The sequence below is a fragment of the Natrix helvetica genome, assembly GCF_964273705.1.
Source record: "Natrix helvetica genome assembly, chromosome: Z".
NCBI classification, from domain to species: domain Eukaryota; kingdom Metazoa; phylum Chordata; class Lepidosauria; order Squamata; family Natricidae; genus Natrix; species Natrix helvetica.
This window is the reverse complement of record NC_138554.1, coordinates 832,026-854,015: the sequence shown is the minus strand read 5'-3', so window position 1 is coordinate 854,015 and position 21,990 is coordinate 832,026. Positions and strand designations below refer to the sequence as shown.

Genomic DNA, 21,990 nt, shown 5'->3' with positions numbered 1-21,990 from the left:
TGCCGGCCACATGACCACGGAGACGTCTTCGGACAGCGCTGGCTCTTCGGCTTTGAAACGGAGACGAGCAGCGCCCCCTAGAGTCAGGAACGACTAGCACGTATGTGCGAGGGGAACCTTTACCTTTATACATATATACACTATCCTTTTGAAACCCAAGTTTTCGCACCCCCTGGAATATCGTCTAGCACACACACAAACCCCCAGTTGGGTCTCAACGGACAACATCGAGAGGGAGGGGGGGCAGCCCTTTTGTGAATGTGCCCACAACTTTTAACGTTCAGCCCAGTCTCCCTCTGTGCAAACCAAGTTTAATACCCTTTCTCTTTTTTTAAAAAAAGATTCTGTTTATTAAACAAAAAAAGAGGATAATTAAAAAAAAGAATTAAATTAGCACTTTCCCCAGGGGAGCAGCTTCCAACCCCCTACTCCTATCTGTCAGCCTGTTTGTCTCTGCTCCGTCCTCCCCCCCCCTTAATAGGACAGTCAATGACAGGCAGGAAAGGGGGGGCTGGTTGTGCCATCGCAGTTCCCTCCTTTAATTTTGGGGACCCCTGCGCCCCCACAGGCATCCTGGGGCTCCTTGCATTGCAAGCCTTCCTCCCACCCAAAAAATTCCACCTAGATAGTATTGAAAATTTCCAACGTTTGCAACTCCAGGTAGGAATATCTTGTGCAACCGCAGTGGCTGTGCCTCTGTGTTTGGCAAGAGGGAGGAGGGCACCCTGGAACTCAGCCCCCTCCACCTCAAATCCCCCACCAGCCATCAACCAGCCCCCCCCCTCACCCCCTTTAATTTTGGCTTAGAAGATACACCGTTTTGTTTTAATAAAAGAAGCATTATGATCACCTTCAATATGAAGGCTAAAGAATCGTTACAGAAGAAGCAGCACCGCAGGCTAAGCGCATGGCCCCCCTGGCATGGCTGGCAGGTGCCCGTGCCAACGAGGCCAGCTTGGCTATGGTGCCACAAGATCCCTGCAATGACCCCCCTGGGGGTCTCCAGGGGCCGTGGGGAGCCCCCCACCCCTCTTTTCCTCGGATGGCATCACCCACGCGGCCTCATCCGTGGTGCCACCGCTGCCTGATTGCCAGGGAGGCTGCAGTCTGCTTTGCCAGTCCCATCCTGGGATTCCCACAACTTCAGCTGTCCCTCCTTCCCCCCCTCCCGAATTTTTGCCCCTTTTCTGTGGGGGGCAGAGCCATGCTCCTAAGCAGAGTTCCCAATTCTTTGGATTTCTGGCCCCAGAGAGTGTGGGGCAAGGCGCACCAGCTCCCCCCCCCCGACCACCCAATGGCATCTCCTCCTTGGGCAGAAGAGGTGCTGGGTTCAAGTCTCAGCTTCAAAGTCAGCAGCAAGCAAAGGGGTGCCTGATCGGGTGAGTTTGACCACCTGTGTATCTTCCAGCCGGCCCCAAACACCCGCAGAGGAGGGGGCTTCATTCTCTCCCCACTTCCGAAGCCCCCCCTCCAGAAACTGCTCCCCCACAGCTGGGGGGGGCAGAATCCCACCGGCTGGAAAGAGCTGGTCTTCTTTGGCATGATATCCCTCGGAGCTTGGTCGAGGGAGGGGCCCAGTTCTCAACCCTCCCCCCCAGCCGGTCTTCGTGGCCTCCATCCCAGGGGGGAGGGAGGGTGTCTCCCCAATTTCCCTGCCATGAAGCCGGCGCAGGACACAACTGTCCGAGAGGGTCCAGGGGTCACTTTGGGACATCTCCCCCAAAAGCGGGAAAGGGGCGAATATATGGGGGGGGAGCTAGAAGAGCAGGAGAGACGGGAAGAGGGGGAGCCTGATGGGGTCAGTCAAGAGGAGGCGTCTCCCCCAGGCCAGTTCCTGGCTGCCCTCTCCCCCCAAAGAGGTCAAAAGTCAGAGACGGGCAAGTCTGTGCTTCTCGGCCAAGTAGTGGTCAGAACTGCCCTGTTTTGACCGCCGTGGATGAGGTGCCAGCCTTGCCCTGGACATGCATGTTTTGGACGCTGGACAGGATCTTCTTTTGATGCCCAGCCAAGGTCACTCCGATCCTGAGCAGGTCTCTGCGGAAGGGAAAGCGGGGAAGGGGAGGGGTGAGCGGGATTGTCTGTCTGCCCTCCTGCCCCTCCCTCCCTCCCTCCGTCCGAGCCCCCCTCCACTCACTCGGAGGAGAGTTGGCTGACCAGCTCGAAGGAGGTGAAACCGGCGTTGGCAAAGCTGTCTTCGTAGCGGCCCATCTTGATAGCACGGAGCCAGTCGCTGACCGACCCAAAGGACGAGTAGTGGGGCAGCCGCTGGTCCAGCAAAGGGTGGGACGGCCTAGAAGGAGGGGAGGGGAAGGCTCAAGGGGGGCTCTACCACAGGGGGAACCCCCAGCCCAGAGCCAAGTCCTGTGTGGGAACTCTGTAGTGGGTGCCCACCCAGAGCCTGGAAGTCCACCCTGGCCTTCGCGATCCACCCAATTCTATTTCTAGGTTGCTACTCAACAGGGAAACGGGCAAACTCTAAATCCCTACATGTGTGAACACAGTGAACCTATGGCACGCGTACCAGAGCTGGCATGCAGAGCCCTCTCTGTGGGAATGCGCGACATTGCTAGCTGCTCTGGTTTCCGGTGCACATGAAAAATGCCCCCCAAAAGGCCTGAAAATGTCCCCCAAAAACGGCCTGAAAACAGACTGAAAATGGCTTGGAAATGCCCCAGAAAATGGCCTGAAAATGCCTCAGAAAATGGCCAGAAAACAGCCGGAAAACGCCCCCAAAACAACCCAAAAATGGCCTGAAAATGCCCACAAAATAGGCATGCACATGCTTGCCGGCTGGCCTTCGAGTTTCCTGTGTTCCGGCATGCGCTACGCATGTGCCTTCTGGTTTGGGCACTCAATGCCCAAAAGGTTCATCATCCCTGCCCTCCATCATCCATGGAGAATATAAAGATTTGAAGCAAAGGGTTGTCCAACTTGGCCCCTTTAAGACTTGCGGACTTCAACTCCCAGAATTCCCTACCCAGCCCTTTTTTCACTTTGCTGACGTCAAAAGATATATGATGTTGGCCGCATTCCTGCTATCTCTTAAGGAAGTTACCTTCTCAGCAAATGTGATCTGCATCAGGCAGTCTCCAAACTTGGCCACGTTAAGACTTGTGGGCTTCTACTCCTACTCTGGAATTCTGGAACTTGAGTCCACAAATCTTCATGTGGCCAAGGTTGGAGACCTGCACACTGGTCAGCTCTGCTTTTCCCCATGTTCATGTGAAAACTATCCCCCTTTTCCGAAGCCACAAAGGTGATGGGCACAGTGAGGGCACACCTCTGCCCACCTCTAAATGTGCCCTGAGAGGCTCCTGCACGCACAGCCCAGGTGCCAAGCTTTGGTGTGCGTGTGTGTGTGTGTGTGTGTGTGTGTGTGTGTGTCCCACTTACCCCCCGTTTCCTCGCGAGACGATTTTGAGGCTGGCGGGATTCCGGATGAGCTTATCCAGGGAGTTGACGATCTGGGCGAAACGAGGCCGGGCGTTACGGTCCCTCTGCCAGCAGTCCAACATCAGCTGGTGCAGGGAGGTGGGGCAGTCAGTGGGGGGCGGCAGGCGGTAATCCTGCTCGATGGCGTTGATCACCTGGGGAAGGAGAGCAGAGCGTTGGGGGTGAGGAGGAAGGAGGGCAGGGAAAGGCGTGTTGCCCAGCGGTGGGTTTCAGAGTTTTTTACCACTGGTTTGCCACGCGCACACTCGCATGCTTTGTAGGTGCACATGCCCCTTCCACGCATGCACCCGACCTTCCGCAGATGCGCCTGGCCTGACGTGACTAAATAGGACAGCATAGAGCCATTCCCCTACCAGTTCGCGAGAAACGATCCGAACTGACTGAATACAACCTCTGGTGTCGTCCATCAATGTCGGGATTGGGGTCCATGGGGGAATCCCAAATCAGGAGAGGGACATATAGCCAGTCCTTGACTTAATGACTGCACAATTGAGCTCAAAATTTCCGTTGCCAAGCAAGAGAGTTGTGAAGGGAGTTGTCAACTCCTCATGTTGCCATAGTGAGAGAAGGCATACTTTTGACTAAAGTCAGATATCAGATTGCCGCAGCAGGCTTGGGAGGGGTGCACCTCATTGGGGAATGTGATTGATGACACAGACCGAGGGAAGGAAGAGGGGTCAAGTTCAGCTATAACTCAAAGCAAAGCTTAGATCTGACTGCAGAAAGGCCTTGCCTAGTGGTGCTCCTAATAAATGACTAGTTTTGCATTGAAACTTGGCTCGAGACTCATGAATCAATTAGGGCATTTTTAAGAAACCTGACAGGCTATGTAGTCATGTAACTGGGGGATCAAAAGACAGAAACTCACTTTAACAAAGTCCTGCTGGAGCAGGGTTGGAATAGATGACCTCCAGGTCCCTTCCTATGAAGCTGCATCTAGTGCCCGGTTTGTAATCCTTCCTTCCTCTTCTTTTTCCCTCCCTCCCTCCCTCTCTTTCTTTTTCTTTCTTTCTCCCTTCTTTCTTTCCCTTTCTTTACTTTATTTTTTTCATTCTCCCTTTCTTTTCTTTCTCTTTCCTTCCTTCCTTCTTTCTTTCTTTCTTTCTTTCCTTCTTTCTTTCTTTGTTTCTTTCTTTCTTTCTTTCCCTCCTTTCCTTTCTCTTTCTCTCTTTTTTTTTCTCACCCTCCCCTGTTTTGACCTAGCAGTCTTCAGGGAAGCCTGCTAAGACAAAAATACCCCACCCCACCCTGCGTTTCGGAAGAACCTGTAGTAAAAAAAAATGCTTATTTTTTTTTAAAAAGTTCCGAAGATCAGCTGTGGGATTATCATTGGAGCATTTTTTTAAAGTATTTTTTTGCTACCGGTTCTGCGAACTAGTAGCATTTTTTACTACCGGTTCGGGTGACTCAGCCCGAACCGGTAGCATTTCCCCCTGCCATGAAGGTCAGAGATGCCACCAGTCCCCCCAGATCAGCTGGAGCAAAGCTAGGAGAGAGAAGAGAATGACAAGAGTCTGAAGGGACCTTGGAGGCCTTCTAGTCCAACCCCCTGCTCAAGCAGGAGACCTTACTACACCATTCTGAATCAATGGTTGTCTAATCTCTTCTTCAAAGCCTTGAGTGATGGAGGCACCCATAACTTCTGGAGGCAACCACTTCCGCTGATTGTAATAGAATCATAGGGCTGAAAGGGACCTTGGAGGTCATCTAGTCCAACCCCCTGCTCAAGCAGGAGACCTTACATCATTCCTACACCATTCTTGTCTCTCCATTCTTGTCTTAAAAACCTCCAGTGACGAAGCAGCCACAATCCCTCCTTACTTCTAGGTTGCTTCCCTCCGACTAACGGGGAAGGGGAGAAGCTGGACGGGGGCGTTTGGAGGGCCCCGGACCCCTCCCCCAAAGTCGTCCGCACCGGGGGGGCCACTCACATCCTGATTGGACATGTCCCAATAGGGCCTCTCCCCAAATGACATGACCTCCCACATCACGATGCCGTAGCTCCAGACATCGCTGGCCGACGTGAACTTCCGAAAGGCGATGGCTTCGGGGGCCGTCCAGCGGATCGGGATCTTGCCCCCCTGAGGAAAGAGAGGGGGCAGAATTGGCGTCAGCAGAGGATCATCTAGTCCACCCCCCCCTTGTAACGCGCAGGGGAGAGGGATCAAGTCCTCCCCTTGTGTCCAGGGAGTGGGGGGGACGGGGACACGAGCCGGACGTACCAACGAGCTGGTGTAGGTTGGGTCCGAGGAATTCTCCTCCAGGAAGCGAGACAGACCGAAGTCGGAAACTTTGCAAACCAGGTTACTGTTGACCAGGATGTTACGGGCTGCCAAGTCGCGGTGGACGTAGCTCATGTCGGAGAGGTAGCGCATGCCGGATGCGATGCCCCGTAGCATCCCCACCAGCTGGATGGGCGTGAACTGACCGTCGTTCAACTGTGGGGAGGCAACAGGGAGGGTCAGGACCCCTGCGGTGGGGCGGGGGCGGGGTTGAAGACCCTCTCAGTGGAGTGGGAAAATATTGGGGGGCTTTTGACCCAGATTGACCCAGGTTGTTGTTGGGAGGAATAAAGGATTGCAAAGACTTTCCGTCTCTTCTTAAAAACATCCATTGTTGGAGAATTCACAACTTCCGGTGGCAAGCTGTCCCACTGGTTCACTGTTCTCACGGTCAGGATGTTTCTCCTTCGTTCTAGGTTGCTTCTCTAGATCCAGCTTTGAAAACTTTCGGCAGGGGTCTCCAACCTCGTCCTCTTTAAGCCTGGTGGACTTCAACTCCCAGAATTCCACAGCCAGCCATGATGGGAGTGACCCCCAGTAGGGACAGACAGGGAGGGGGGGTTATCAGGGCCCCCTCATGAGTTCCCATGCTGGCTGGGGGATTCTGGGAGTTGAAGTCCACAAGGCTTAAAGTGCCCGAAGTTGGAGATCCTTGGATCAAGTGGAAGGGACTTCTTGGGCAACGAACCACAGGGGGAGCTTAGTCAATGTACGGCCCCCTCCCTTCCCAAAGGAAAAGGGGAGTGGTGAAAGAAATAAAATAAAAATAAAAACTAAAATATAATAACAATAATAAAACATAGCAATAAAACAAAACATTAAATAAAAAATAAAATGGAATAAAATAATTATAAAATGAAATGAAGTAATAAAATAAAAATAAAAAATAACAAAAAAATGAAATAAAATAAAAAAGTAAAATAATAAAATAAACATAAAACGGAAATAATAAAATAAATAATAAAAACTAAAATCAAATAAACTAAAAAATGAAATAAAACATTAAATGAAATAAATTAAAACATAAAATAAAATAAATGAAATGAAATAATAAACTAAACTAAAAACCTAAAATAAAAGAATAAACTAAAAACTAAAATAAAAACCTAAAATGAAAGAATAAACTGAAAACTAAACTAAAAAAACTAAAATAAAATAAACTAAAAACTGAAATAAAAACCTAAAATAAAAGAACAAACTAAAAACTAAAATAAAAACCTAAAATAAAAGAATAAACTGAAAACTAAACTAAACTAAAAAACTAAAGTAAAATAAACTAAAAACTAAACTAAAAAACTAAAATAAAATAAACTAAAAACTGAAATAAAAACCTAAAATAAAAGAACAAACTAAAAACTAAAATAAAAACCTAAAATAAAAGAATAAACTGAAAACTAAACTAAACTAAAAAACTAAAGTAAAATAAACTAAAAACTAAACTAAAAAACTAAAATAAAATAAACTAAAAACTGAAATAAAAACCTAAAATAAAAGAACAAACTGAAAACTAAACTAAAAACCTAAAATGAAAGAATAAATTAAAACTTAAAACTAAACTAAAAAACCTCAAGTGAAGGACTAAACTGAAAGCTCAACCAGAGCCAAAGGCCAGAGCCAAAGGGATCCTCGTGGAGCCTCTCCCCCCCCCACCCCGCGTGCCGTCCTCTGCTCTCCTCACCCGCAGGAAGGAGTCGAGGGCGCCGTTCTCCATGAACTCGGTGATGATCATGACGGGGACGCTGTTGGTGATGACCCCGTCCAGGCGGATGATGTTGGGGTGCTCGAACTGGCCCATGATGCTGGCCTCGCTCAGGAATTCCCGCCGCTGCTTCTCCGTGTAGCCCCCCTTCAGGGTCTTGATGGCTACGTAGATCTCCTTCTTACCCGGCACCTTCAGAAGACCCCGGCAGACCTCCCCGAATTCACCTGCAGCAGAGAGGGAGGAGGCTGCTTAATAATTACATAGGAATTCAGGAAACCCCCTCCCCAAACTCCAGGCTTCCTCTTGAAGGACAGGTGTGTGTGTGGGGGGGGTTGTCTCTCCTCCAAAATGGTCGAACTGTGGCCAGATTCCTTCAGTTGCATCTTTCGGGTCAACTATGGGAAGTTTACATCCTGCGGACTTCAACTCCCAGAATTCCCCAGCCAGCTCTTTTTTTCACTTTTGCTGAAGTCAAGATATATTATGTTTACCACATTCCCACCATCTACGCATAAGGAAAGTTCTCCTATCAAAAAACGCGACAACGTAGTCCCGTCACGTTTGTTCTTGTCCTTTCCGTGCTGGAATTCTGGTCAACCCTTGATGGCTGGGGAATTCTGGGAGTTTAAGTCCACCGGTTGTAAAGTTCTTGTAACAACTCCGTTCTCGGTTGAGGAAGAGATCAACAAAGAGGATACAACTGCCGATTGTCACTCGGAGAAATGACCCTCAGTTCTGCTGAAATGCTATCTAGGTAGTCCTCAACTTACGACCATTTGTTTAGTGACCAAAGTTACCACAGCACTGAAAAAAGTGACTTCAACTGGTCCTCATACTTACGACCATCGCAGTATCTCCACAGCTACATGATAAAAAATTCACGTGCTTGGTGACCAGAATTATTTTGGACAGTCTCAGAGTCTTGGTGTGTGTGTGTGTGTGTCTGTGTCTGTTGGCGACCATTCCAGACGGCTTCCGGCCAGTGAAGCCAATGGGAATTTGCTTAATGACCACATGACTCGCTTAACGACTCTAGAGATTCACTTAAGAACCATAGGAAAGTAAGGTGGTTAAATCAGGTGCAAATTACTTCACGAAATTCTGGTACTGATTTGGTCGTACGCTGAGGACTAGCTGCATGGGATCGAAGCAAAGCTTCATGTGCGTCGCGACACACATTGATACCCAGTTGTGGCTGCCCTCTTGACCTTTTTGGAACCCCTCCCCAGTTCCCATAAGGAATCCCCCCACCCCAAAAGGAGACTGAGGGGCCACAAAACTCGCATGCAATTCATTTTCCCAGACAGGGAGAGCTCGCAGCCCCACAGAAAGAAGGGGTGGGTGGGGGGCACAGAGGGATGGGCCCGATCCTTACCTGCCCCGATGACCTCCTCGATCTTCACGTAAGAGACGTCGATCTCCTTGGCAAACTCTCGCACGGCCTCGTTGGGGTCCTCGTAGGTGAAGGGGTCGATGTAGACTTTGGTACCTGTCCGAAGGTGGGTCAAGCGGGCAGCTGTTAAGGGGGCTCCCCCCAACGGACCCTAACTGGTTTGATTTTCTTAGCAGTACAGGCAGTCCTCGACTTGCGACTGTTCACTTAGTGACCATTTGAAGTTACGACGGCACCAGAAAAAGGGAGTTACGACCATTTTTCACCCTTTTGACCTTTTTTTCACCCTTACGACCATCCACAATGTTCATGTGATTTACAGCTAGTACATTTTGCAAATAAATAAATTCCCGACAGCCTAACTCCCCTCCAGCCCCCTCCCACAATTCCACAGGCCCCTGCCCCCTTAGAGACCCCCCCCCACAATGAATCTCTTCCCATTCTCACCGTGCCCAATCAGGTATTGTCCGGGTTTGTCTGAATATTCTTGCTCTCGGGAGGCAGAAGAACCCTGGCGCCTGGCGGAAAAGGTACAAAGACGAAGTGAAGGCCGCTTGCTTGCCTGAAGCCCCTCCCATCCCCATGTAGCCCCTCCCACTCCCATTAGCCCCTCCCACAGCCACACCCCCACACCTCAATTCAAGAATCACCCTGCTGGTCAATCCTGAACTCCTTCATCCCACAGGCTCCTCTGCGCCTCCCTGATTTGTACAAGGCTACCTTCGATGCCGAAACTCCCAGGTGCCTGGCCAGGTGTCCCCCCCCCCGGCTTCCCTAGTCCTGGCTAAGCGGTGGTGGGCCCCTCCCACTCCTCCGTTTGGGAAGCAGCGCCTTACCGGAGGCAGACTACAGCTACGATCACCATGGCCAAGACGAGGAGAGTCCCCAAGGCGGCCGTGCCCACGATCAGCGCCAACTTCTCCGTGCTGCTCCCCGACTCTGCCGGGAAGAGGGGCAAAGGGGTCAGAAACAGCAAGGAATGATGGGAAGGGAGCAGACGGGATCCGGATTGAGAGTTTGAGTCGAGAACTGGCAGAGTCTGGACTCTCAAAACTTGGTGGGCGAAAAACACCGTTCCTTTCCTTTCCTTTCCTTTCCCTTCCCTCTTTTATCTTCCTCTCCTCTCCTGTCCGCCCCTTTCCTTGCTCCTTTCCTTGCTCCTTTCCTCTCCTCTCCCTTCCCTCTTTTTTTCTTTTCCTTCCCTTCCCTCTTTTATCTTCCTTTCCTTTCCTCTCCTCTCCACTCTCTGGGTTTTTTTGTCATTTTAAAAGGGCTTCATTGCAAATCTATTAAAAACCCTCATGGGGAAACTATAGCTCCCTGTCTCCTGGTGACTGGCTCAAAATCACCCAGCAAGTTTTCATGCCTAAAGTGGGATTAGAACTCCCAATCTCCTGGTGATTGGCCCAAAGTCACCCAGCTAGCTTTCATAGCTTGAGACAAAACTAGAATTCCCTGTCTCCTGGTGATTGGCCCAAAGCCACCATCTCCTGGTTTCTAGGCTTGGTGCCTTCACCACTAGATCAAACTGGCTTTGTCCATTTACAACTTTGAAGCATCTTTAGCAGGTGAGAGGAGGAGGAGGAGGAGGAGGAGGAGGAGGAGGAGGAGGAGGAGGAGGAGGAGGGAGAACAAGGAGGAGAGTTGCGGGGGTCCTTGGCGCTCTCAGAGCTTCTTGATTTTCTTGCAGACGTCCCGTGACCCAACTACATAACGTCATCAGCGCTAGAAGGGATAGGGGGTTTGCTCCCACTCAGACCTCTTCTAGCACTGCTGATACTACCTAGTTGGGTCATGAAACGCCTGCCATAAAATAAGCAAGCTCAGAGACCCCTCGCTTGCAACCCGGGGGGGGGATAGAAGGGGTGTCTTACCAGCTCCGTATGTCTGGAAGGTCTTTTCTGGCCCAAACCCTCCGTAGCCGACCTCCGAACGCGCCCGGACTTGCACAATGTACGCGGCTCCTCGACGCAGCCCAGATAAGGTCACTCGGTTCTCAGATGTCTTCACGAACTTGTGGCCACCTACCCCCTACGAGAGGACAGAGGGGGAGTCAGATGCCTTTGCCGTCGTCTTCCCTGGAGGAATGTCCCCCGTCGGAGCCCCCTCCCTTCCGTCCCTTGTCTGAACAGGCGGGCACATCTGGCCAGTGGTTCCCAAGTCCTTCCCATCAGCACACGGGAGGCGCTAATGGTCTTTAGCTGCCTTGATCTACCTGAGCATAATTTCCGCACTCCGCTCAAGGGCATCGTTTACATTTTGATGCACGGTTTGGATAACCCAAGAAAGTCGAAGGGGGGAAAGCTGGATTCGTACAACGACGGTGTGACTCGCTTAACCACTGCCGCCGTTCACTTAACAACCGTGGGCCAAAAGGTGGCAAAAGTGGGCGGACTTGTTTTAAAACAATTGGCTGCTTTGAGGTTTTATGGTTATAGAAACATTTTACATGCTGGTTTGTGGAATTTCCCATTAAGGCTTATTGTGTGAATGCTGTGTGAAATACACACTCACACACATAACACCTGTCTTGCTTAGCAGTGGAAATTCTGACCTTGAGTTTGCGGGTCATAAGTCGAGGACTGCCCTTCTCCCACATGGCTTCCTTGCCGACAAGCCCTCCGCACTGGCTTGTCTGCAACGGCTTTGCACATTCTGCGAACCTACAAACCACCATTCAGGGTTTAGTACCGCAGGTTGCCTGAATCTGGTGGCTTATGCAACTGACCTTGATTAAATAAGCCATGGTTTGGAGGGCCTTCCATTCAGAGGGTTTTTTGTCTGAAATGATCTAGGGTCTTCTATTTGAGCAGGGGGTGGACTAGAAGACCTCCAAGGTCCCTTCCACCTCCGTTCTTCTGCAACCACTGTCTCCCAAAATAAAATAAAAAAACCCCGGGGAAAGACTGCAAAAGTAAAATTGAGAAACTAAACCACGCTTCTGTTTACCACCAAGCCCTTTTATTTTGTTCTTCCAATTCACATTTTAATATTTCTAACCTTTAAAAAAAATATTTATATATTTTCTTTTTACATACAAGAAGGGCTTAGCCATCCTTACTGTACTGTCCACCAAATGTTGGAAATATACCGTATTTTTCGGAGTGTAAGACGCACCAAGATTTTGAAAAGGTAAATTTAAAAAAAAAGGTTTTGCACTCTGCAGGCCTCCCCCAAACCTTCTGCACGCCTCATTTTTGTGTGAAAAACGGGGCATGCAGAGAGTTTGAGAGGCCTGCAAATTGCTCCTGGGGGCTGGGGTGGGCAAAAACGAGCAAAAAACAGCCCATTTTTCGCTCGTTTTTGCCCACCCCAGCCCCCGGGAGCACTTTGCAGGCCTCCCTCTTAACGTCCATTTTTGTGAAGGGGGCAGGGGTTTCAGAAGGCCAAAAGTGCTGTTTTCAGTTTATAAGACGCACCCGGATTTCCACCCTCTCTTTTTTGGGGGGGAAAAGGTGCGTCTCATACTCCGAAAAATACGGTAATCAAATATCGGGCACATATAATCACATGTGGTGGCCTTGCCCAAAAGGAAAAAAAAAAGGGGGGGTGGGGACACGAAAGTGTATATGTGGTTCGAAAAAATGTTAAGGCAGCATATAGATTATTAAGCCAGAACTATTTTTTGTTAGGCAAAACACCAGAGAAATATGACGAAGGGAATGTATATTTAACATGACGTCTTTTGACAGGGGCAAGAATTGTATTTGTGCACTACTGGGAAAAGGAGGAAAAAAGAAGAAGATATAATTTTAAAAAATATTAGACTGTGCAGAAATAGAGAGAGACTAAGATAAAAGGAAAAGGAGACGCAGAATACTTCCGAACTTGGGACTGGTTTTATTGGTGGTTGGATAACAGAGGTAGAAATTAGGAACCTAAAAATTATTCCTATGGCAGGAAACTGACTCAAGCAGTTCTCTCTTTGCAAAGCACTTAATTGTAATATTTCTCATTTTTTAATTTCCTCCGTTACTGATACAAAAGAATACAAGTAGCCCTCAGCTTACCCCAGTTCATTTAGTGACCGTTCAAAGTGTTTCACACTTACGACCACTGCGGCATCCCTGGGGTCATGTGATCAAAATTTAGACGCTTGCCAACTGGCTCCTATTTACGACGATCACAGTCTCCCTCCTTTTGCAACCTTCTGGTACAAGCGATGGGAAAGCTGGGTTCGCTTAACGACCGTGTGACTAAATCAACACCTGCAATTGATTTGCTCAACCACGGGGCCAAGCAAGGTCGTAAAATGGGGTAAAACTCGTTTAACAACAACGATCTCGCCGAGGAATGGACATTTTGGGCCCGATTGTGATCGTATGTCAAGGACTGTCTGTATGTGCAGCTGCCTCTTGAGTCAAGGCTGCTGATTCCACTTGGTGACTCGCCACTGGAGTGGATCACAAGGACCAGGGATCCCCCAGTCGCCCCGGCTGAGGATTATGGGACGCAGCCCCCATCTTCCCTTCCCGGGCTTCCCGTGGAGTCATCAAGTGACACCAGATTTAACTGGCGCCTTTTTAAGATATCGCCCGGAGGGATTGTTTAAAAGAGAATTTTATTCTTCTTTTTTCAGCCCAAAGGGGTTTCTGCAGTGGATTACCCTGGATCAATCCTCAGGCAGATCCGCTTTGAAAGCCGCCTGACCGACCAATTCATCTGTCGGCACTTTTCAGCGCTGGAAGCCGAAATAAATAAATAAATAAATGGAGGGCTTTACTAGGCAGCCGCAGGGCGGACTCCACATCCCCCCCCCGAAGGGCATCCTGCTTCCCGCCAACGGATAAGTTCAGCTCCCAAGGCGCGCGATTGCCGGAGGGGGGGGGCTCCATGCCCGAGAAATATGGGCTGGGGGGGGGGGATTTACTGCCCGACTTAAAAGGCAAACGATGCTCCACAAAGCCCGGCGTTGTCGAGGGAAGGGGAGTGCGTGTAAAAGAAATAATTCAACTCCGTGTTTTTATGGGCAAATATTGGCGTTTTTGCTCAACGGCTCCTGAATCGGCACAAAGGCTTTTAAGGCTAAAGCAACGGGATGAACGATACCTGGGTATCCCTTGAAAAGACCCTCCTTGGCCCAAAATCCAGAGGGTTGGAGATTGCTTTTCTGGACCTCTTGCGGTCCGTGGTTCAGAAAATGGATCCCGGATCCACGACAGATTTCACAAGAAGATCAGCCTCCAGTGATGGAGCACGCACGACATCAGGTGGCAAGCAGTCCCACTGGGGAATTGTTAACTAATTCCTCCTTCATTCCAGGTTGCTTCTCTCTTTGATGAGTTTCCATCCGTTGCTTCTTGTCCTGCCTTCAGGGGCTGAGGACATTTTTTAAAAGTTTTTGCTCATGTCTAACAGAATAACAAGGTTGGAGGGGACCTTGGAGGTCTTCTAGTCCAACCCCCCGCTCTAGCAGGAGACCCTGTATTCATTCTGGACAAATAGCCATTCAGTCTCTTCTTAAAAGCCTCCAGGGATGGAGGCACCCATAACTTCTGGTGGCAAGAAGTTCCACTGGTGAATTGTCCTCACTGTTAGGAAGTTTCTCCTTAATTCCAGGTTGCTTCTTTCCTTGGTTAGTTGCCATCTGTTGTTTCTTGGCCTGCCCTCCGGTGCTTTGGAGAATAGCTTGACTCCCTCTTCTTTGGGGCAGCCCTCAAACACTGGAACACTGGTATCATGTCCCCCCTGGTCCTTCTTTTCATTAAATGGAATATACCCCATTTCTGCAACCCCGTTTTAGCCTCCAGAGTCCCCCATCCTCTTTCTTGCTCTTCTCTGCACTCTTTCCAGAGTCTCCACATCTTTTTTACACAGCGGTGACCAAAACTGGATGCAAATGAGATCGTTATTTTGGATATATTTGGATTTTCAGCATTCAACCAAGATGGACTTTTTATGTTGAATGTCAGTGTGAATGACATATCCGTCACTTGCTTTTCACTTTGTAGACTCCGGCAGCTATTATTATTCTTACTGGTTAATTTTTGGTGAGATTCACAGCCTTTGGGGCTGGTTGGTAGCTCAACAGCTCGAGTCCCAACCATGGACCCAGGAACTCTTAAGGTAACGTCGGAGGATATAAGCTGTTCCAAGTAGGGAGGTTTTTTGTAGAGTCAGAATGTTCAAGTCAGGTAAATATTGTTGTTGTTGTTGTTGTTATCAACAGAATTGTATCACAGCGGCCAGTTGTTTCGCCGGATTTGGCATTGATTACTAACCCCACCCAGGGGCCTAGGACGTTGTAATGTATTTCTGTAATATACGTGCGGATCCAAGCAGTGCAGCTTTTTGCATTTGACTGATGGTGATTTTGTCAAGTTTTAACTGTTTTAAATGTAATTCCAGTGCTTTTGGAATAGCACCCAGTGTGCCGATTACCACTGGAATTACCACTGCTGGTTTGTGCCATAATCGTTGGATTTCGATTTTTAAGTCCTAGTATTTCGCGATATTATTATTATTATTATTATTACTTTATTCATTAAACATGAACTGAACATTCAAAAATGCATCACAAATGACTGGTGCTAATGGTTGATACGGTTTGCTGCCAGCGTCCCAGGGATCAACCAAGGACCTTCTTAAAATATAAGATGCTCCGAGCAGCGCAGTTTTTTGCAGTCCCGCTGGGGTTATTGCAGGAAGCTGCAATTTGGGGATGTATCTGGTAAAATTCTTGGACATGGTGCCAAGTGCCCCGATGACCGTGGGTACCACTGTGACATCCTTCATCCATAGCCATGTAGTTTCAATGGCCAGGTTATAAATTTATATAATATAATATAAATTTATAATTTTAAAATAAATAATAATAATAAGGATAATAATATACTTTATTCATTAAATATAATAACTATCATCATTATTATTATTATCACTATCACTATATTGATATTATTATTGATATTATTGTTATTTTTCTTGTCTGGTTGCTGTTTATTTGTTTCTCCTTTTTTCCTTCGGTCTCTATTTTGACTTTGGAAGGAAAATTAAAAGCTTCCAAGGGGGGAAAAAAACCACATTTACCTTCTCGCAATACTTGACCTCGTAATCCAGGATGCTCCCGGTTGGCGGCTGGATGAACGGCCAGGCCAAGGTGATCCCGCTGGGGCTGGCGGAGGTTTGCTGGATCTCGGACACGGGCTGCGGGACTGGCGAGAGAAAAGGAGCCGTGAGCTGGAGCCTCGGACAGCCTTATCTGGGCTGCACAAATCAACATGACCACCAGATGGGGGTAGAGAAGAGAGAGGCAGATACTTCGGGCTCCTGGCTGCCACCTGAAGTTCATGCCCGGGAACTGCAGCTCCGATAGCTTAGCTTCACCTAACAGATCCTCCGTTCCATATTAACCCTACAGATAGGCCTCAAGTTATGACTGCTCGCTTAGTGACCGTTTGAAGTTACAGCATATCTGCAAAGGGGACCTGTGACCCAGACCTGTGCATGGACTTTCAGCAATAAAGCAGTTAAGTGAGCAGATTCCTGCCCAGAAGCTTTCAGAAATAAAGCAGTTTAACTGGACCTTCATGTGTGGACATGGTCTTTCCTCCCTGGCAATTATGTCAGTTGTGTCAAGACCCACACTTCTGAGCTTGGGGATCCTGGGGGGGGGCATGGAGTGGGGTGGGGCCACGTCTGCTCAGGCCCCGCTTGGGGCAAGCGGGGCCGAGCGATGCCGTTTCAGGAGCCGACCTACCGTCCTTGTTGGTGGTGATGTTGATGGACTCCGACTGGGGCGGGTTTTGGCTCAGATCGGAGACCCCGTTGACGGCTTGGATCTGGAAGGAGTAGGTGATGTAGGGCTGCAGACCCTCCACGGTGACCGTGCGGTCCACCAGCCCCCGAGACCGGGGGGCATAGGCCAGGCGGGCACACTCCTGACAGCTCTGCCGTTCGGGGCAGGCGTGGCAGCTGAGGTGGTACGAGACGTCATCCCGGCCCCCGTTCTCCAAGGGTTCGCTCCACTCCAGCACGGCCACCGAGCCGTTGATTCTGGCCACGATGCTGCGTGGGGCAGACGGCGTGGCTGGGAAGGGGGGGGGGAGAGAGAGCAGGGTCAGGCCTGGGAAAGCCTTGCCTCCCACCCAGCCCAAAACCTCCTCCACCCAGCCCTCCCAATCCCACCCCAAAAGAACCCACCCAGCCCTTGTTCTCCCACCAAAAACACCTCTGCCCAGCCCTCGCTCACCCCCCAAATAACTTCCCCCCTTCATCACTCTCCTAAGCCCCCAAGAGACCCTTCGCCAGCCCTCTTTTCCCCCTCAAAAAACCCTCCACTCACCCTCGTTCTACTCCCCCCAAATCCCTCCTCCCAGCCTTTTCCCCCATCCCCCAAACCCCCATTTTTGCTCTCCTATCCCCCCCAAAACGCCGCCATCCAGCCTTAAATCTCGCCCCACCCCCAAATAACTTTTCCACCCATTCTTCACTCTCTTAATCCCTAAGAGACCCTTCCCCAGCCCTCTTTTCCCTCAAAAAACCCTCCACTCACCCTCGTTCTACTCCCCCCAAATCCCTCTTTGCAGCCTTCTCTGTCACCCCCAAATCCCCCATTTTTGCTCTCCTAGCCCCCCCAAACCCCTCCACCCAGCCCTCACCCTCCCACACCCCCATAAAACCCCTCCACCCACCCACCCAACAAGCCCCTAGCTCTGCTGCCCTGCGGCCACTCACTGGAGCACTGCTTGGTGACTGGCTCCTTCGTCGTACGGTAGAAGCCGATGCGGCAGGAACACTCGCTGGAGCCCGGGGAGGGGGACATGCTGAAGGCCGGGCAGAGCTGGCAGCCCCCCTCCCCTTGGACGGCCTTGAACATCCCCGCCGGACAGGCTGCAGAAGGAGGGGGGGGAGAGACGGTCAGTCTCACCGAAAAGATTACGATAACTTTATTTAGGATTACCTCTATTTACAGGTTGATCCTCGATTTACCAACAGTTCATTTAAGGACCCCACGAACTTACAACGGAACCGGGGGAAAATGGACTGACTCCAGTTTTTCACACTTACGACCGCCATAGGATTCCCCAAGGTCGCGTGATCAAAATCCAGAAATGTGTCAAGGGACTCGTATTTACGACGGTCGCAGTGTCCCCGGGGGAGGGCCAGGGGGGGAGAGGTCAGGCGATCCCCTTTGGCGACCTTCTGACCAGCGAAGTTCAACTGGGAAGCCAGGTTCACTTAACAACCGTGTGACTCACTTAACCCATGCAGCGTTTCGCTTAACGCCATAAAGGGGGGGAAAACTTACTCCCCCAAATGCATCTGTCTCCAGCTCCCCATACAGAATCACAGAGCATAGGGGGTCCTCGGTTTGCGACCAAAGCCGAACCCAACCTTCCCATCGCTAAGCGAGACCATTGTTAAGTGAGTTTTGCCCCATTTAATGACCCTTTTCGTTAAGTGAGTCACATGGTTGTTAAGCAAATCGGGCTGCCCCGTTGACTTTGCTTGGTGTGGTCGCAAGAGGGGAATCTTCCCAAGAGGCTGTGACCGTCTTAAGTACGAGTCATTTGGCAAGCGTCTGAGTTTTGAGGACACGGCAAGGAGGGCCGTAAGTGTGAAAAATGGTCATAAATCGCTTTTTTTCTGTTCCTTTATAACTTCAAAAAGTCACTAAAAGAACAGTTGTAAGAGAAGAAGAGGAGTTGGAAGGGACCTTGGAGGTCTTCTAGTCCAACCCTCTGCTCAAGCAGGAGACCCTATAAATAGACCGAGAAAGTTTCTGCTTGCAACGCATAAGGCTGACTTCTGAACCCTGCCCAAAACATGCCCCTTGCTCTGGGTAAGCCCCTCCCAAGGGGGGCTGCCAGCCCATTAAGACCCCCACCCATTCAATTCAATTCAATTTATTTGTGCTTCTAGACCGCCCCCTCTCCCAGAAGGGACTCGGGGCGGTGTACAGTCCATAGAGAATATCACAAAAATACAATAAAAAATTAAATATGTACAGTTTGGAGGAGGTTAAAATGCAATTAAAAGAACTGTACAAAGCTGAATAAATATAATTTTTTAAAATCCCTAAAACAGACACAACAGATTAAAAAACCCTAAAATAACCAGATAATAATACATTTGCCAGGAGGGACAGTTGTAATTATGCCAGGCCTGCTAATCGGAACAGGTGAGTCTTCAATTTTTGCCGGAAGGAGCGGAGGTCAGAAGTGGTTCTAATGTCGGGGGGGAGGTCATTCCAGAGGGTTGGGCCCATCACAGAGAAGGCCCTACTCCTTGGTGTCGCCCGTTGGCATTGCCTAGTGGACGGCACCAGGAGAAGTCCCTCCCTGTGTGAGCGAATTGGCCGCAGGGATGTATGTGGGAGGATGCGATCCTGCAAGTAACTAGGTCCCGTGCCATGGAGCGCTTTAAAGATGGTAATCAGCACCTTGAAACGCACCCGAAAAACCACAGGTAGCCAATGCAGCTCGCGCAGGAGAGGTGTTATGTGGGAGTACCTCGTACTCCCCATCACAGCCCGCGCGGCTGCGTTCTGAACCAACTGCAGTCTCCGGGCGCGTCCCAAGGGCAGCCCCATGTAGAGAGCGTTGCAGTAATCCAGGCGGGACGTCACCAGCGCATGAGTGACCGTGCGTAGGGCATCCCGGTCCAGTAGGGGGCGCAATTGGCGCACCAAGCGAACCTGGTGGAACGCCCCCCTCGCCACGGCTGCCACATGGTCATCCATTGACAGCCGGGCATCAAGGAGGACGCCCAAATTGCGCGCCCGTTCCACAGGGGGCAATTGTTCGCCCCCTATGGCCAGCGATGGAATCAGCTGGCTGAACCGAGGTGCCGGTAGCCACAGCCACTCGGTCTTGGAGGGGTTGAGTTTAAGTCTGTTGTCCCCCATCCAGACCCCGACGGCCTCCAAACACCGGGACATCACTTCGACAGCCTCGTTGGGGTGGTTTGGGGTTGAAATATACAGCTGAGTATCATCAGCGTAGAGGTGATACTCAACCCCAAAACCACGGATGATCTCACCTAGCGGCTTCACATATGTGTTGAACAGGAGAGGCGAGAGGACCGACCCCTGTGGCACTCCACAAGTGAGTGGCCTCGGGGTCGACCTCTGTCCCCCTGTCAACACACATTGCCTCCGGTCGGAGAGGTAGGAGCCGAACCACCGCAAAACGGTACCTCCGACTCCTATCCCCTCCAACCGGCGCAATAGGATACCATGGTCGATGGTATCAAAAGCCGCCGAGAGGTCTAATAGGACCAGGATAGAGGAACAACCTCTATCTCTGGCCCTCCAGAGATCATCGACCAACGCGACCAAGGCTGTCTCTGTGCTGTGCCCGGGTCGGAAGCCGGACTGGCGTGAGTCTAGATACTTGGATTCGTCAAGGTGTTGTGGAAACTGCTGCGCCACCACATTCTCGACAACCTTCGCTAAAAACGGAAGGTTGGAGACTGGACGATAGTTAGCTAGCTCCATTGGGTCGAGTGCAGGCCTCTTAAGTAAGGGTCTCACCACCGCCTCCTTCAAGGCGGCTGGTAAGGATCCCTCACCCAATGAGGCGTTCACCAGGCCCAGAAGCCAGCCTCGGGTCACCTCCCAAGATGCCAGTACCAACCAGGAGGGACACGGGTCCATTAAACATGTGGTGGGTCGCAACCGTCCACGCAACCTATCCAAATCCTCGGGGGCAACAGAATCAAACTCCTCCCATGATGGTCTCACAAGACTCGCTGTTGGCGGCCCGTCCGGTCCCCCCAAAAAAGCAGCCAGGGTGCATGAGAATGGTGCCTTTTGTTACGAGTGGGACCCTTCCTCCCTTTATGAATGTCCTAAGAATGGGGAACCCCCCCCCTCACCGAGACCTGGCTCTTCTGGCAGGGGAGGGGGCGACTGGGGGAGGGGAGGCCCATCCCAGCCCCCAGAGAGCAAACAGAGGAGGGCAAACAATGAGACCCCTCCCCTCCGGCTGGGGTCTCCAAGGGGTTTCTGCCAGCAGCAATCTGCTCCAGCTCTCTTCCCCCTCCCCTCCCCTCGCCCCCCCCCCCCCCCCCCCGCTGGCTGCCTGATTACCCTTGACCTCTGGATAGTTGGCATTCTTGGGTCTTCCAGCCTGTCTGCCTGCCTGTGGGTGGGTGGGAATCCGAGCCCCCCCCCCCTGCCCTGCCGGAGGATGGAAAGAGAGGCCGAGAACAGCTGCAAGAGCTGGGGAGGGGGGAGATGGCTGCCCTCAGCCCATCACAGTCTACAAATGGGGAAGCAGGTTATGTGGGGCGGGGTCTCCCCCCTCTTGCCCCTCGCACTGGTCTGCACCCTCCTCCCACCTCCCAGCCGTGGAGAGTCTGCGTGTAGCATCTGGGCTGCTGGACAATGGATCTACAGGTGGGGCCAGCCCTGCCCCCACCCCCCACCCTGCTTTCCCTTCTCTTGGGGGGGGCAGGAATGCTCCCCCCCCCCCCCAATGAGCCGGTGGCAGACGAGCAGAAAAGAGAAATTGCTTGCAGGAGTTGGACTTGTGGCTGCAAAAATGGGAGAAGGAAATTAGCATTGCGGGGGGGGGGGATTCTCCAGGGAAAACCCCTCCCCAAACGCCAACCTCCCAGGGAAGAGTCAAAGGTCAAGGCCCAGAATCCCCCCAGGAGGGCAGAAGCATTTCCCCCCCCCTCTCCTCTCCTTCCTGATGCTTTGGATCGTCCTTGTGTAGAACCTCCAATTGCAGAGGCAGTCTACCTGTCCGCTGGAAAGAGAAGCCGAGAAAGGGAGGTCCGCTTTATCCCCCGTGCTTAGGGGCTTCCGGAAAAGAACAAAAGGCCCGGGCCTAATCCAGATGACGGGTAGTCCTTGATTTATGACCGTTCATTTAGTGATCGTTTGGGAGTTACAAAGGCACTGAGAAAAAGGGACTGTTTTGCAGACTAACAAGAGTTGGAAGGGGCCTTGTAGGTCATCTAGTCCAACCCCTCCTCACGACTGTTGCAGTATCCTGGTCAAATTTCAGACGCTTGGCGACTGACTCATATTTATGACGGTTGCATGAGCCCCTTTTGCGGCATCCTGACAAGCAAAGTCAATGGGGGAATCCTGATTCACTTAACGACTGCAGGGATTCACTTAACAACCATGGCCAGAAAGGTTGTAAAGCGGGGCTCCGTTGCGGTCGTCAGCCAAGGACTCCCGGTAACCGTTCGGGAAGCGTCCA

At 50.9% G+C, this 21,990-nt stretch overlaps 1 protein-coding gene across 4 annotated transcripts in view; it reads right to left on the bottom strand.

Annotated features, from left to right (window-relative positions):
- Positions 1–783: 783 nt before the first annotated feature.
- Positions 784–21,990, bottom strand: part of LOC309381873 (ephrin type-B receptor 4-like) — a 35,620-nt gene continuing 14,413 nt past the window's right edge. For all 4 annotated transcript variants that reach the window (XM_081933172.1, XM_081933174.1, XM_081933173.1 and 1 more), the window contains exons 4-16: positions 17,507–17,662; positions 16,530–16,859; positions 15,860–15,984; positions 10,705–10,861; positions 9,667–9,769; positions 9,278–9,348; positions 8,813–8,926; positions 7,414–7,661; positions 5,676–5,891; positions 5,385–5,534; positions 3,394–3,587; positions 2,135–2,290; positions 784–2,034 (exon numbers count right to left, since the gene is read on the bottom strand). In XM_081933172.1, the coding sequence (XP_081789298.1) occupies positions 1,908–2,034; positions 2,135–2,290; positions 3,394–3,587; positions 5,385–5,534; positions 5,676–5,891; positions 7,414–7,661; positions 8,813–8,926; positions 9,278–9,348; positions 9,667–9,769; positions 10,705–10,861; positions 15,860–15,984; positions 16,530–16,859; positions 17,507–17,662 (2,147 nt within the window). In that variant the 3' untranslated portion in view covers positions 784–1,907. The remainder of the gene's footprint in view (positions 2,035–2,134; positions 2,291–3,393; positions 3,588–5,384; positions 5,535–5,675; positions 5,892–7,413; positions 7,662–8,812; positions 8,927–9,277; positions 9,349–9,666; positions 9,770–10,704; positions 10,862–15,859; positions 15,985–16,529; positions 16,860–17,506; positions 17,663–21,990) is intronic.